The sequence below is a fragment of the Hesperophylax consimilis genome, chromosome 26, assembly GCF_061612785.1.
Source record: "Hesperophylax consimilis isolate HC1 chromosome 26, BYU_Hcon_1.0, whole genome shotgun sequence".
NCBI lineage: Eukaryota > Metazoa > Arthropoda > Insecta > Trichoptera > Limnephilidae > Hesperophylax > Hesperophylax consimilis.
This window is the reverse complement of record NC_142861.1, coordinates 6,865,457-6,880,252: the sequence shown is the minus strand read 5'-3', so window position 1 is coordinate 6,880,252 and position 14,796 is coordinate 6,865,457. Positions and strand designations below refer to the sequence as shown.

Here is a 14,796-nt window from a genome sequence, read left to right as displayed (position 1 = left end):
TTGATGAAAGAATAGACAAAAGGAAATTAGCCTAAACGAGATATTTGCGGCAAAATCTTTTATTTATAAAACACTGGGTCAAACCAGACCCATCACCGGAGTCGAGGTGTTAATGGAGGACTGAACACAGTTGACGTTAACAAAAAATTATCCAAAGAAGCGAAGCTCACAGTCCACAATGGAGTGCTGGTACCTACCCTGATTTATGGCAGTGAGGCATTGAACTGGCAGAGGAAGGATGAAAGTAAACTGGTTGCTGTAGAAAGGAGATACCTGAGGCGTGTATGTGATAAAACCATGTATGTTCATGTGAGAAACGTGGAGATCCGCAATGAATGCAAGGCTGATGTAAGCGTAATGAGTAAGATTAAGAAAGGGACACTTAGATGGTTTGAGCATGTAGAGCGAATGAGCGAAGAAAGGAATGTAAGGAGAGTAAATTATGCAAATGTGAATGTTAGGTAGAAGTCGGGAACGCCCGAGGAATGCATGGCGCGATCAAGTGAATCAAATACTTGAGTCGGGCCATGTCAAGAGTCAGAATAATAGAAGATGTATGGATGTGAATGAGACAAGGAGTATGTGCCAAGACATAGTTGTTTGACGGTCCGTACTCTCTGCCTACCCCTGCAGCGATAACGGCGTGATGGTTAGTTAGTTAAAAAAAATTGTTCTGGTTCTAACGTGATGGCCACCCACGGACAGTGAGATGAGATACAAGGAGATGAGAAAGTGAATGGTTAGGATGTACAAAAATATGTTAAAAATAAAAACCATAAATGGTAACACTTATTTATTTTATTATTTACATTTAGAAAACATATGATTACATTAGCAGTCACTTAGGAATAATTTTTTACTGTTCTAAAACACTTACCTACGTGAAAGTTTTAAAAATAATTACATTGCAAATTAAATAACTGAAAAACTTTTTTATAAATTGGTTTTCAAAACTTTTAAACAAATTAGTGGTTGAAAATCGGTGCAGGTAGATATGTGAGTTAATTAATATATTCTATGAATGACGTATTCCATTTTCTAGGCCGCTTTGCGTGTTGTCTTTTTATTATAATTCCAGTATAAATAGCACTAATTTAACTTAAAAACTAAATGGAATGTGATTGTATGCGTGAAAAAAATAACATAACTTTAACGAGATGATTAAATAAAGAAATATTAATAAATTAGGATTATAATATATGTTAAGTTTGCATGCTCGAGCATTGTTACATTTAAGAAAACAATTGTGGTAAAATTATTGTAAAAAGTCACATAATAACAACATCAATAAGAATTTTGAAATATTGTCATGTAAACAAAATGGTCTCCACTCAGTAAAGTTGTTAACTATAAAAATAAATTCTATTAATTTCTCACTGGTTTTTGACAAATATTTAAATTCCTTTAAGAAAAGAAAATTTGAGATTCTGCTGAGATTCCTACAGAAATGTTATCACATGATGTGATAGTTTGAAGTGATTTACATTCAATGCCTATCCAACTACAGCTGATTTTCTAACATTACAATGCTTTACAACAGGCGTAATATTTATCATAGACAAAAATTTTTTAGAAGAGATAGTTTGTATTATATCATAGACACAGATCTAGAAAAGAGAGAGTTTGTATTATATCATAGACGCAGATCTAGAAAAGAGAGAGTTTGTCTTAAATCCAAGACATGATAATCTTCATAAATATTTTGCACAAGTTAAATCTAGTCATTACATAATGGCAAATACATTATTATATACACATATGTAGATCGATAACATACTGCCGATATATCCGTTTTAACATACCCTTCTTTCTCATAAACCAAGCTTGCAACAGAAAGTGAGATTAGTACAGAACTCTCAGTAGCAGACCCGTAGAGATGTGTTTATATCTAAGACAAAACTATGGTAATGTATAGATATACCGTCGATAGATCTTTGTCTTCTTTCTAATAATCCAAGCACACAACAGAAGGTGAGGTTAGAATGAGTCTCTCAGACTGATGTATGTATAGGTATACCGCCAATAGATCTGTATAACTACTCCCTCTTTCTCATAAACTAAGCATTCAACAGAAAGTGGGGTTAGAACGGAGCCTCCAGTGAAAGACCCAAAGCGATATTGTGTTTGGTATCTAAGACATCATCTTTGGCTCTCTGAACACGCCCATGAAAGTGACAGCGTTTGAGATCTTGTCGTAAATGAAGTAGACGAAGGGATGGTTGCAGATGAAGCGAGTTGGCTCAGTCGGACGAGAAGAGCGGAAACTGAAGACCGCGGTTGCGGCTGATGCTACGGTACCTGAAGAATTGAAATGAATATTATTCAATGCTCCACTCCATTTTTCTTCATATTTTTCTAACAGGATGAGAACCAATAAATAAGATATTATATAGACCGGTCGGTGGCCGAGTTGACATCGCGCTTGGGTCCCACCCAGGCGTAGTGTGTTCCTCGGCTGGCTAAGTCCTCCATCACAACACAAGCAACATTTTCCGCTTTCTGTGGTGGTAGTAGGTAAGTGTTCAAATATTGTCAGGTTATTCGTAACCCGGGAATGTTTGTCTTTCTTTAAAAAAAAAAAAAAATATGTTTTCAAATATCCTTGTCAAGCTGCACTCTATGGCGTGTAGGATTACAATCAAACTGATTCCTCAGTTTTGTGACACTTCAATATTATGTAATAGGAGATTTTGAAAAATTTCTTGAGTTTTGCGTCATATACATATATGGAGAGAGTCGAGATATCGTGAGATGAATTTGAAAGAGTGTATTATTTTTTGTGGCAGCGACGGCTCGAATTCTAAATCATGACAGCCTAGAGAAATGTAAAACTTTAGGTACCTACCTAAATAAATACAAAAATAGTTTAAACGAAATTAGGGTAGGTACTTGAACTGGTAATCCATTTTTAAGGTTGTGTTTTAATTCAAAGCAAAGAATGAAATAATTTTTTTGACAGATAAATTTTGTGGCGGGAATAGAAACAGTTGTAGTAATGAAAACAGAGAATAATACTATAATTTATAGAGAAATTATGCATAAATCTATGAAAATAACCATGCACAGTAAATATGCAACAATATAATAGAAGGAACTTGAAGTGAAATAGCACCAAACTGTATTATTATTATTGGGGCACAATATTAAAAAAAAAAAATTGTGCAGGTTTGAAAGTATGTATGTATGTATAATGATATTTACCATCTTCATCCACATTGATCTTGGCCTTGTGAACTGCATCATTAAAGTGCGGTCCAACTGTTCCGGTCAGGTAGCTAAAGTCAGAGGTGGGCTCAAACAGATCACCAACACCCATTGTGGTGAGAACCTGAAAGAAAATGGCAGTAATAAGTTCATGATTCATACTTTGTCTGACAGACTGCTGTCTAAACCTCTGGCGACGATTTATCGGAAAATCTAGACTGTTCTAAAGGTCTCATTCCTCACGCCTACTCTAAACAGTAGATTAGGTTATGAATTCTTGTACGGTGGAGGAGATTTGGTGATGATCAAAGTGGGATGCTGAGATTATTAATCGAGAGTAACTTGTTTCAGCACAGATGAGCTTCCGGGAAACTTGTGGAGGGGACATTCTTCTACAAAATGTTCTCTACTTTATATTTGTCCACATTCACACAAATCAGAGTTCTTTAGGTCGCCTTTGTGCATCATATACATACACAGGGACTATAACTGCATTAGATTCGGTTTAGTGAGATCCAAGTCAAAAAGGGGAGAGAATCTTAGTGGTTTAATAATTAGGTCCACCAAAAGGTGCTTGTTTTCACGTCCGAGGACTGCCACTGAGTTTCTCCTCTGGAAAGTGTGAATATGAATGAAATTCAAATCAATTTATGAATAACTATTGGGTGTCTGTACTTACTTCTTTGAGCTGAACAGTCTTCTCCATGGAGAACTTGGGGAACTGGACTTCCACCTGACGAGGCATGTAGTGTCCTTCCTCAACGATTTCAGCCAGGGTCTCTGGGGTCAGGTTCGCCAGGATATCGTCCACTCCTTTAATTCACAAAAAATCATTGGTAACTATTTTCAGTACCTACTGAAATTGCAACTGATTATGTTATTTTACAACCCTTAAATTCTACAGCTTTATGCGCACATATATGTGGGCGATTACAGTGCTACACACACATGTGTTTATGTTCATGGAAAATGATGAATATCACATAAAAAGCCACATAGAGTCGTTATCCTATAAAGATCACGAGATCGGTTAAAAGGTTTTATAGATACATAGAAGCTTTTAATAAAATTATTAAAATGTATTATTTTACTCATTTTAGAGATTTGTTCAAAGTTAACCATTGTTTGAATTATTGTCAGATGGGTAAATTGAAATAGACGATTTACCATTTTCCTTAGCGAAGGGAGGCAGTAGTACGAACATGCTGACTTCATCACCCTTGTAGGGCATCTCGAGAACATGGGCTCCCAACTGCTCATTCACTCCTGGAAAGTAAAACAAATACGTTTAATACATTGCATAAGTACCTACGACAGCTGACGTGCATTTCCTGAACTATTTGTTAAATACAATGTCACATGGCATCCCGGATGAGGGTATGTCTCCACCACAGATCAAAGAAGATACAGAGATGTCCTAACCCAAAATCTGGATATCATTTCGACGAGCTGGGGGCAAACCACGTGACAATCTTTTGACACCAATAAGGTTAAACTATGACATCATTCGCACTTTGACGTCTGACGAATGCAAATCAAAAAATCAAACTTTGTAAGTTAACCATTTGCAATTGCTTGTGGGACTTTTCTGCTCAAGATGTTCTCTTATATTTTACCTGTTCATTTTTACTGCAGTGAGTAAATTATAAAACATTTGTGTCTAACTAAATACATAAATATTGTAACAAAATATTCAATTTTGAAACAAGCTGAACCTTTGTTGCCCGATACTAGATTCTAAATTACATGTATTACGCAGCGAACAATTCGATCGTCATTGTAAAAAAGGACTAGTTTATAGACTCAAACTTGTTTCCGAAGACTAAATAATAGCAATTCTACAATTTGAGTTGCATGAAGGCTGTCAGATTTATTTATTGACAAATTAATGGAAGGGACACGCCCATGTCCTTTGAAACGGCCAGCGTAGTAAAGGTTTAATGAACTAAAATCCACCAAGTTCAGAAAAAAAACATCTTTGTACAATAAATACAGTTTAAACACTCTATGTAGAAATAAAAAGGTGATTTTAATGCGTTGAACCATGTGAATGTCTTTGGATTGGTGTAGGTTAGAGATGCCATATTAAGGTTGTTTACAAATTTAAGTTCGCATTACTAGGGAGTCTAGTTTATAACTCATTTTCTCTAGAAATGTAGAAATACAATGTGTTGGCTTTAAGTGATCATTATGAGGTTGATCACTCTTCGCAGGACCGTGAAGAGTGGTGAAGCCTTGTCCACCAGGGAAATTGGAGTTTGTGTCACGATCCTCATTAATGGGGAGACTAATAGAAGAATTAGGGTAATCTTACCCTGGTTGAATTTCCCCTTCTGCCTCATCATCTGCACAAAGGTCTGGCGTTCGGGCGTGATGTAGAACACCTCCTTGCTAGTGCCCTCGGGCTGGAAGCGGGAGGCCCAGAGGCCCTTAAAGTGTGCCGCATTGACCAGCACCAGCTGGGTGTCGGAGTCAATGCCATCGGTAGGAATTAGATCCTTGATGTTGTTGCGGGTCACGTTAGCTACCCAGTCGTTGATGTGGACTCGTGCCTCTTGTGGAGCGGCTCTGAAGTTCTGAAATTGATATTTTTATGTTAATACTACAATAATCTGATTTGAGAGATTCCTGTATCTTGCTAACTAACGGATTGCAATCGCTAGAACATAAATGTGGAGTAGGAAAGCTGTTTATTCTACTGGCAAGAAGGAATTCATTGATTATTTATAGATCGACCAAAAACAAAATTCCATTTGAGGCAAGCCACCAACGAAAGCTAGAGAACTACTAACAAATCACGCACTTTCTGCATATGGGAAGAGATGTGATTCTGCGCACCTTCTTTCGCTTGCGGTCGATAGTTGGTTGGTAATCTGATAAAACAGTTTGGTTTCTGGTTTTTGTTCTTTTTCTTCAATGTTCTGTTTTGTCAATAAAGCCAATAGTTGCAATGATTTACCAGTTTCTCCATCTCCTTTTGGAAGAAGTCCAGCATGCACTGTCTGACGGGGAGGGTCTCCTCAACGTAGACATGGTTGGCCGAATCGAAGATGTAGCTCTCTGAAGGTTCCACGCTGCGGAGGTATGCGTCCAGCTGGTAGGCCTTCATCAGGTCCACCTTCGACTGGAAGACAGAACAATAACTTATATATTTGTTGTAGACCAAGTGAAAATGAGTAGAGTTTAGACGTTTTCAGGGCCGGTCCCTTGGCGCCTAACAAGTACCCTAGAGGTTTTTACTAGCGCCAGACCCCGTTTGGATCAGGTAAGACATAATTTATAGAAGATTTATAAAAATATCATATCAATCTATGAAATGACTAGCCAAGATGTAGAATCCCTACTACTACTGGACTTTAAAGACGATTTGAAAAATTTTGCGATTTTTGGAGATAACCAATGAAAATAACACCGACATCAAAGCGAACACTAGCAGAAATAATAAATAATGATCCTAGTAATATTAGGAAGCTCCAACTGTTACTGGACATTATTTTACTTGTCACTGATAGAATCGCTTGACACTAGGCGCTACATAACCATTGTATCAGCAGGGCCGGGCCTGTGCAGGTACAATTGGAGCAGCCCTCTTTGTCAAGGCGCGAAGGAACCATGAAGCTAAAGTGCTGATAATACCTAACACTTACTACAGAGCCATTGAGGTTTTTATTAGAGCCAGGCGCCGTTTGACTCAGGGACCTTTTTTGATCTTGCGTTTCGGATGGCAAAATCCTCAAAGACGTCTAATAGGAATGGACATAACCAAAAGATCATTACAAATTATACATAATAGCTTTCACAATGTATAAGCAATTAATATAAGGCGCTAGAACAATACATCATAGTCAGTCGACTGTTATGTTAAATAATATTCATCAGTATTCACAAAATTTCATCAATAGCATTGGGTGTTGTGACAGCATCTAGCTGTTTTTTCCAATGGTTAGTTAATCTTACCTCACTTCCAAGCTGTAGCGCTTTCCTCAGATTGGTCTCCGTTTGATTTGCCGACGTGAAGAACGCAAGAAGAAGTGCGTGATACACGGAGTATGGAGAGAAGAACACATTGTCCTTCTCCTTAATCTTGTTGATCACTTCAAACAGACGGAGGGTGAAGGTTTGCTGGCCTCTGGAATTACAAAAATTACATTGACGATCAAACAGTATTTGCAAATAAGTGAATTACATTACAATCCTTTTGAATATATCGTAATTTACGCAGTGCATTACACTACAAATAAGTTAAAAAGAAACAAAAATTCGTATTGCCTGGAAGCTGGCATCTTGAATTCACCTAATACCTTATCAATACAAATGTCATCAGACATTAAAGTGTAAGGTCCACTGTTCATGGAGGCGACATTCTTCATAGACACTGAAAATTTATCATGCAGCTTGTGCAGCCAGGTGTACAAAGCTTATCCACGAAGCGTATTAGAAGCGTACATTTATCTCAATTGTGATAATGTCATTCAACGATGATGATGTTATTTAAGCCCACTATTAAATCCAACGGCGAAGATCATATTGGATATATTCATACGTAGAAAGAAATATCAATAACTATTGTAGATTGCTCATAGCTGCAAGAGAATTGGCAGAAGATAAAAAGTCATCCTGTTTATTTGATTTTCCACCTCACTCAAAGCTTTCTCAGCAAGGGCTTATACAAGCACTATAAGTTATGAGTGTAAGTAGAGGTTCAAAAAATCTTTCTTATAAATTTACCAATAATGTAGCATAGTTTTTTTAATCCGTCGTTGCCGTTTGGTCTGACTTTTGCATCACGAAACACGTCCATATCACATTTCTTCTGTTCTTCTTCATTCTATGCATAATATGGCCATTCGGATTATGGTAGGTTTTTGAGGTCAATAATTGATATCATGTACAAGTGAGATGGACAGATGATTGACATTTAATTAGTATCATTACAATGATGGCAATATTGTTTGATAGGAAACTGTGTCAATGTCAGTTTTAATTGGTTAATATCTTAATAATTATAATAATGATAATGATTGATAAAATTAATATTTACAATAATAAATTATATTATTTGAAGGCTAAAACATCAAAACACATTTGAAGGTAATCAATCATTCCTGATACAGGTAGAATAAATTTATGATATATTTTGAGAAAATTTATTCCGACAAAAAATGTTTATTTATCGATCAATTATTAGAAAGGGGTGTAAAAGATATTTTAAAAATTCCCTCAGGGCCTATGTCATCTTTGGGGATGCTGTGAGGAGCGTCTTTAAGGAAAGGAAGGAGAGGAATTTATGGGAAGTAAACTATGAAAGGTAAGTATGAATCTGGGTATGCCCAGGATTGACAGACATAAGAATCCATCTCTCTCAGACACATCTGCTGCCAAGACCTGGACAAACCTGAGCCACATGAACCCGGGCACCCCTCTAAGTCACCAAACGTAGCGAACCAATCAATGGTTCCTGGGGAGGCGATAAAAAACGAAGTTAAAAAATACATCTATTTAAAATGTCTTTCTAACTTGTATTATAGCTGAGGATTGTATCTTTCTTCCCACGGATTGGTTTCAACCGCGCTATCGACCTTGCCAGATGCAGATGTCGGGTAGGACCGGCATTTATTTCGTATATTAACTGCTGTAATGTCATGCGATTTCAAAGAAATGAGTATATGTCCGTGTGTATTGACACCAAAAGTTGATAGAACGCATTGTCATAGACAACGAGTCTATCGCCCGAGTTTCAGCACGATCGGATGTCGGGAAGTGGATTAATTTCCCCTTCCAAAATTTGTATTCATTCATTGCCGAAAACCAAAGTGAAATTCAAATAAATGTTTTTAAAAATAATTAAAAAAATTTCATGCGTAAGCATTTTACTGTAAAGAATCGTGTTTTGCATTTTTATCGTCTCATAAAATTTGTTTTTAATTTGTATTTCTCATTTTTATTTTCTCTTGGTGTCCGATACTCATTATTTTTTATCATATTCATTTCAACGGCACATAGGAGGATCATATTTGGGGATGCTGTGTGGAGGGTTTTTCTTTCAAGTTTACCTGTAAAGGGCTTCCCTGGAGCTATTCTGGGCCTGGGCATTTGTATTTGTGTTGTCCTCATTTTTGAATGGACAATCATCATTTGTTCGAATTGAGGGCAGAATTATTGCAAGTGTTGCAAATACCAATATCGCGACCTTCATCTTGTATCTGAAACAACAAAGTAAACATTGTAATAAATAAAAATAAATCATTAAAAAAGTCATACAAAAAGTCTCCGTAGGCGAGATATATATGAAAAAAATTACGTCATGTTTTACGCCTCAAAATTTTAGAAGGTAATTGATTATTCACGGAAATCAAAGAAAAAACGGTTTCAATAATCGATTAATCTTTATCAGGAGGAAATTAATTGCGTAAGAAAACTTTTATTCATTCAAAATAGAAATGTTTCGATGATTATTTCAAGAATCGGAATTAATCTCCAAAATGCCCATCACAATAGCATAATACTAGCAATTTGTTTTTTTCTTCTTTGTGAATGCTCATTATCTACCGTTACTGTCTACTATAAAATTCTCTTAGATATTCTTAGGTACTTATTTATTTACATATTCTCGATGACAATAATCGGCTTGACCTTTCTGCATAATGTAAAGAATCATGCTGTCACGAATTATTGGACCTCGCGATGTTGCGTGTTGGGTTTGGGTCAGTGCTTCTTGATAAAAAAATTCAACCACGGATCAATAATCACATTTTGATAACGAGAATTTAGATAAATAAATCAAACCAGTTTCATTTAATTTAGCATTATATTATTTCTCCCCTTTTTTCAATCCACATTTTCAATAGATTTTTTGTTCCTCTTGAAAACGGGCCTAATGTCAAGAACCCGCATTCCAAATTTCTACCAATTTATAGCATATTTCTCTTGAACAGTTCCTAAAAAAGTGTATTGTTTTTGAAGATAATGTCTATACATTTGTAGAGCCGAAACGGTAATTATATGAAAATCACTCGATAGAAAAAAATCGCAAAGTAGGCTTTGAAAAATGTATTCATGTTATAGGTATGAAAAAAAATCAGTGTATCTTCAAATGCAACTTAGGCGTTTGTCGAGAAATGTTTTTCTCTATTTTAAACGAGTGTTTAATTAAATATTTTCACAATTTTAGCTTAATTATTTTCGTTTTTTAGCTTACTTCCTCTAACATTCCTATTTACATACCTCCCTTTCAAACCATCTTCTTCTTCTTTCTGAACGCTTACTACGGAGCCTTAATTCTAATACTTCCATACGATTTTAAACCAGATAACGTCAGAATGTCTGTCAATATATCCACAATGCTTCGCAATGGCACAGAGATCGGGGTCGAATGACTTCAGAATGATTTATAATCTCTTGGCTTTTAAAATTACTTTTTGAAAACCTATTTATCAATTTATTGTAAGAATAACCAAACACAATAAAATTTAAACCTACGTATTATATTTTATTAAAGGAAAGACACATTTAAAAAAAATCCATTACAAGGTGTCCCGGGGTAAACTTAGCTAGGTGATTCTAGATTTAAAATTTCGACGTTTTATGGTGGGTACCTACTTTCCGGAACTGTTTCAATTTCAAAACCAAAAGTAGGCTTGCCACTCTTTACTCTTTGTGTATTTATCGGATAGGTTCGATCTTAGACTACAGATTTTAGTAGGTATGACTTTTGTATCGAAAAAATGGAATAACAAAAATAGTTAGGTAGACATTTATCTATTGTGTTATGTGGAATCACTTCCCGTATTTCTCTGTACTATCCCCAGAGACCTTGTATAATAAACTATAGTTACTTTGAATATTATTTGCGATCGATTATTTAGAAACATAATTCGATCGATCATGACGGAAACTGATGTTTCGAAGTTGCACAACACTACGCATAATGCAACAGTAATAATTCTGATACTCCTACCTACAAACAGTAAAAGTTAAAAGTATCTATCCCAAGCGGATATGCATATGAGGTATTATGTCAAACAGCGGTTTTACCAGCCGGGGAAATTTAGGCCGTGTGCAATCTTAGATCTCTCACTGCCATGGTTCATGCAGCGGAACATAATGTACCTACACCATAATAATATATTAATTAATAATATATTATAATATACTTAATATATTATAATATTCCGGTGCGTACAATAGTGTGAAATTTTCAAAAATGGAACTGATCTGATCGTAGAAGAGTTCTCCTTTTACGGAACTGATAATTTGAACGGAAGAAATTAATCGAATTTTAAATAGAACCTTTTCAAATCCAGACAAGCGATTAAGTAGGTACCTAACTATTTGTACGATATTTTGCCAACTCGTTATTTTGTATTCTATATTTAAAACGTGTGATATTATTTATTTCTTCAGAAACAAAATTTCTCAGTTTTCACGTTGGCATTTTAACCCTCCGATGGGCAATGTGGCCTGGCCAGGCCATTTTGATTTTCAAAAGTGATTGTCTTTTTTTTGTATATACAAATCGGTGAGCTGCGTCGAATGGTGATATTGCCGATGAGGTTGTGTTTTGTTGGTAGAATAAAAAAAACACATGCAACATGTATACATCAGATATACAACATATTGACAAGTTCATACTCATTGATTGCACATCTGCATTTATCTAAAACTAGTACCACCTCTTATCTCCACACCTCTTATATGCCCTGGTCAGGCCACATTGCCATCCAAAGGGGTAAAAGTACATTACCCATAGAAGGATTAAGTTGTTACCTATCGTGAATTTCAAGAGTAACAACTAGTTACGTGTATATATTCACATTCAAATGATATTATCACACAATAATCTAACTGCCAGAGGCTTTGAAAAATCCCAACTTAATGGGATACACATATTATCTACAATCTTTCTAATATTATGATTTATAAGTAAGTATAAAAGATACCGTAAAACATAAAAAACGCAATATTTCTGGTATTGTTTAACAAGTCATGTGGGACGCAAATTTTTCGCAGTGCATCAGTTGAATATATTTTCGTAATAAGTAACATATTTTTGAAAAAATATGATTTAACCGTAGGTACTGTCTTACCAGATAATGTGTTGATATATTTTTTAAATAAAAATATTATATTATCTACCATAAGCATTTTCCCTAAAATAGCTACTTATATCAGAGAAATGATTTTTGATCGTGCCTATCGGATACTGCGGTGCGCAGTTATTGTGTAGGTAGGTACTAGGTACTAGGTACTGTCGATTCCTAATCAATATTATTTTTAGTCACATTATTTAAGATGAGGGTTTTCCCAACATTATTTTCCATAATAATCACATGATTGAAAATTTAACCTTCCGTAGTAATTTAAATCCGTGGCGGAACGAACGATAACCAATTTACTGGCAACACAATTATACTTGTGACGTGACGAATTATTGATAGTAACGCCAGTACTTACTGAAAAAAAATGTTACAAAAAACACACCGACAAGTAGGTAGAGATTTACTAACTTCTCTCTGCAAGCGGTCAAAGGAGGAACTAGCTAACACTATTTTTTTCTGTATTTTATATAATAACGACGCCCCCGATTGCACGAGTAAGTTTATGGACTTTTACCAGTTAGGCTGAGTTTACAAATGCGACTGATTCAAATTTCTCTATCGAAGAGTATTTTGAGAAAAATGGATTCAAATTATCCATCAACTCATAGGTATGCCTGAATTGCTCCATGTTATTTTAAGTGGTATATTTATGATGTTAACACAGCTAAATAAATATTTAGAAAATATTGAATTAGTGTCGGAAGACACTACAGGTTGGCAATTAGGTTGACAGTTTCGGTAAATTCTATTATTTATTTATTTATTCACGCCTTGAAGGTTTTTAAATGTTTAAATTGTTATAGGTAAGTTGTTCAGGAGTACAATAAGAAGTGTATAATACATAACATAATAAACTGAGTATGAGCGATATAAGCTAGCACAATACTAGTAAACATAGACAGAAAGATTCCCTAATACGCCGCAGCAGCGCTGGTCTGACGGTGAGTAGGGCCGTATACTGCTCAATTTAAATAATTTACTCATAATAATATTAATGCAAGTTTTTTTTAGACTGGCAACATTTTAATCCCATACTCAAAAATTTACTTTATAAAAATATGACACTAGACAATTTATTAACCCCTAGCGACATTTTTTTCAAATTTAATTAAAAAATTCCAACTTTAAAGTCTATTTACTTGAAAACGAAAGCTCAAATCAAACAAGTTACACCACGAAATCTGTGATGTAGATCACTAGTTTCCCGCTTGTACTTGACACCGTGTATATATATTTATATATATGTGGACTCAGATCTGTGTACATGGTACATTATAATGTGCCCTAGAGATTTGTACTAAAATAAAGTGAACTCGGGGAGCCTTGTCACTCCCAAAAGTGCACTTTACATTACAGGTCACCCTACATCCTACAGGGCACATTATACAACATTTGGGCGTAGCGAGTAGGTACCTACCTAAACAGGGTATTTATATGGGGCACATAATATACATAATTATATATACCTATGTGCTGTATAATTCGAATTGAATTTCTCGATTATTGCTCTCTGCTTTTGAACAACATTGTACTTGTAACCCAATTCTGACTTTGTAGTTTGTTTTTAAACAATTATGCTTTTTTTCTATAGCCCAATGAGTAATTATTATTCATTCACCGAGGTATTAATTAAATAGTTTATTTCACTTCATTCAATTTAATTTCAACAGTTGTTGTACCGGCGATGACTGTATCAATAATGCCGTACTATTATTATAGTCTACGTCAGTGGTTTTCAAAGTGGGGTCGCGACCCGTGGGGTCAAATTTAATAAAAAATTAGAATTTTTATACATATACACAGAAAACTTACTGATTTGAAATAATGCTAATTTGGTCGAATTATTTGAATTCCTGTTAAAACGGGACTGCAGGCCTTTAACAAATGATTAGACATATTTCCTAAAAACTATCAGTGAAACACGAATGTTTTATGAGGATGTCGGAACACGTGTTGATAAAAAATATAATATTATCGTGTTTCGTCGTTTTATTTATTAGGATAAGCGCAACTACAAGAACACGTGTTCATATATATTCAGAATTTACTGATATTTTTTTGAACAAGGATTTTCATAAATCAGCAGTGCTGGATTTTAGCGATATCCGATCGAGCTGAAACTCAGTAGATACAATCCTTGTCGATGACAATGCATTCTATCAACTTTTGGTGGCAATCATGCATACACACGCGGATATATATATATATATATATATACGCATTTCTCTTAAATTTGATGACGTTACGACAGTAAATATACGAAATAAATGTCGGTCCTACCCAATCGTGATTTGGCGCAGTTGTTAGCGCGGTTGACTCCAGTGCCTGGGAGGAATGTTCACTCCTCAGTCAAACCAAAATTATTAGTTTTAAAAAACATTTAAAAAATGCACAGCAGTTTAAGAGCCAGTGTCAGAGAAAATATTAAAAAAAACTAATTTATCGAACTTTGTATCTGTTCGAAACACAAGGTCATCATTTACGTTTAGATTGT

The 14,796-nt window shown here is 35.2% G+C and overlaps 1 protein-coding gene across 1 annotated transcript in view; it reads right to left on the bottom strand.

Annotated features, from left to right (window-relative positions):
* Window positions 1–1,014: 1,014 nt before the first annotated feature.
* The window catches only part of LOC149411024 (serine protease inhibitor 88Ea-like), a 33,680-nt gene continuing 19,898 nt past the window's right edge, over window positions 1,015–14,796 (bottom strand). The window contains exons 2-9 of the mRNA XM_089647422.1: window positions 9,258–9,407; window positions 7,162–7,333; window positions 6,164–6,328; window positions 5,519–5,780; window positions 4,372–4,470; window positions 3,884–4,017; window positions 3,202–3,328; window positions 1,015–2,298 (exon numbers count right to left, since the gene is read on the bottom strand). Of these exons, the coding sequence (XP_089503548.1) occupies window positions 2,132–2,298; window positions 3,202–3,328; window positions 3,884–4,017; window positions 4,372–4,470; window positions 5,519–5,780; window positions 6,164–6,328; window positions 7,162–7,333; window positions 9,258–9,400 (1,269 nt within the window). The 5' untranslated portion in view covers window positions 9,401–9,407 and the 3' untranslated portion in view covers window positions 1,015–2,131. The remainder of the gene's footprint in view (window positions 2,299–3,201; window positions 3,329–3,883; window positions 4,018–4,371; window positions 4,471–5,518; window positions 5,781–6,163; window positions 6,329–7,161; window positions 7,334–9,257; window positions 9,408–14,796) is intronic.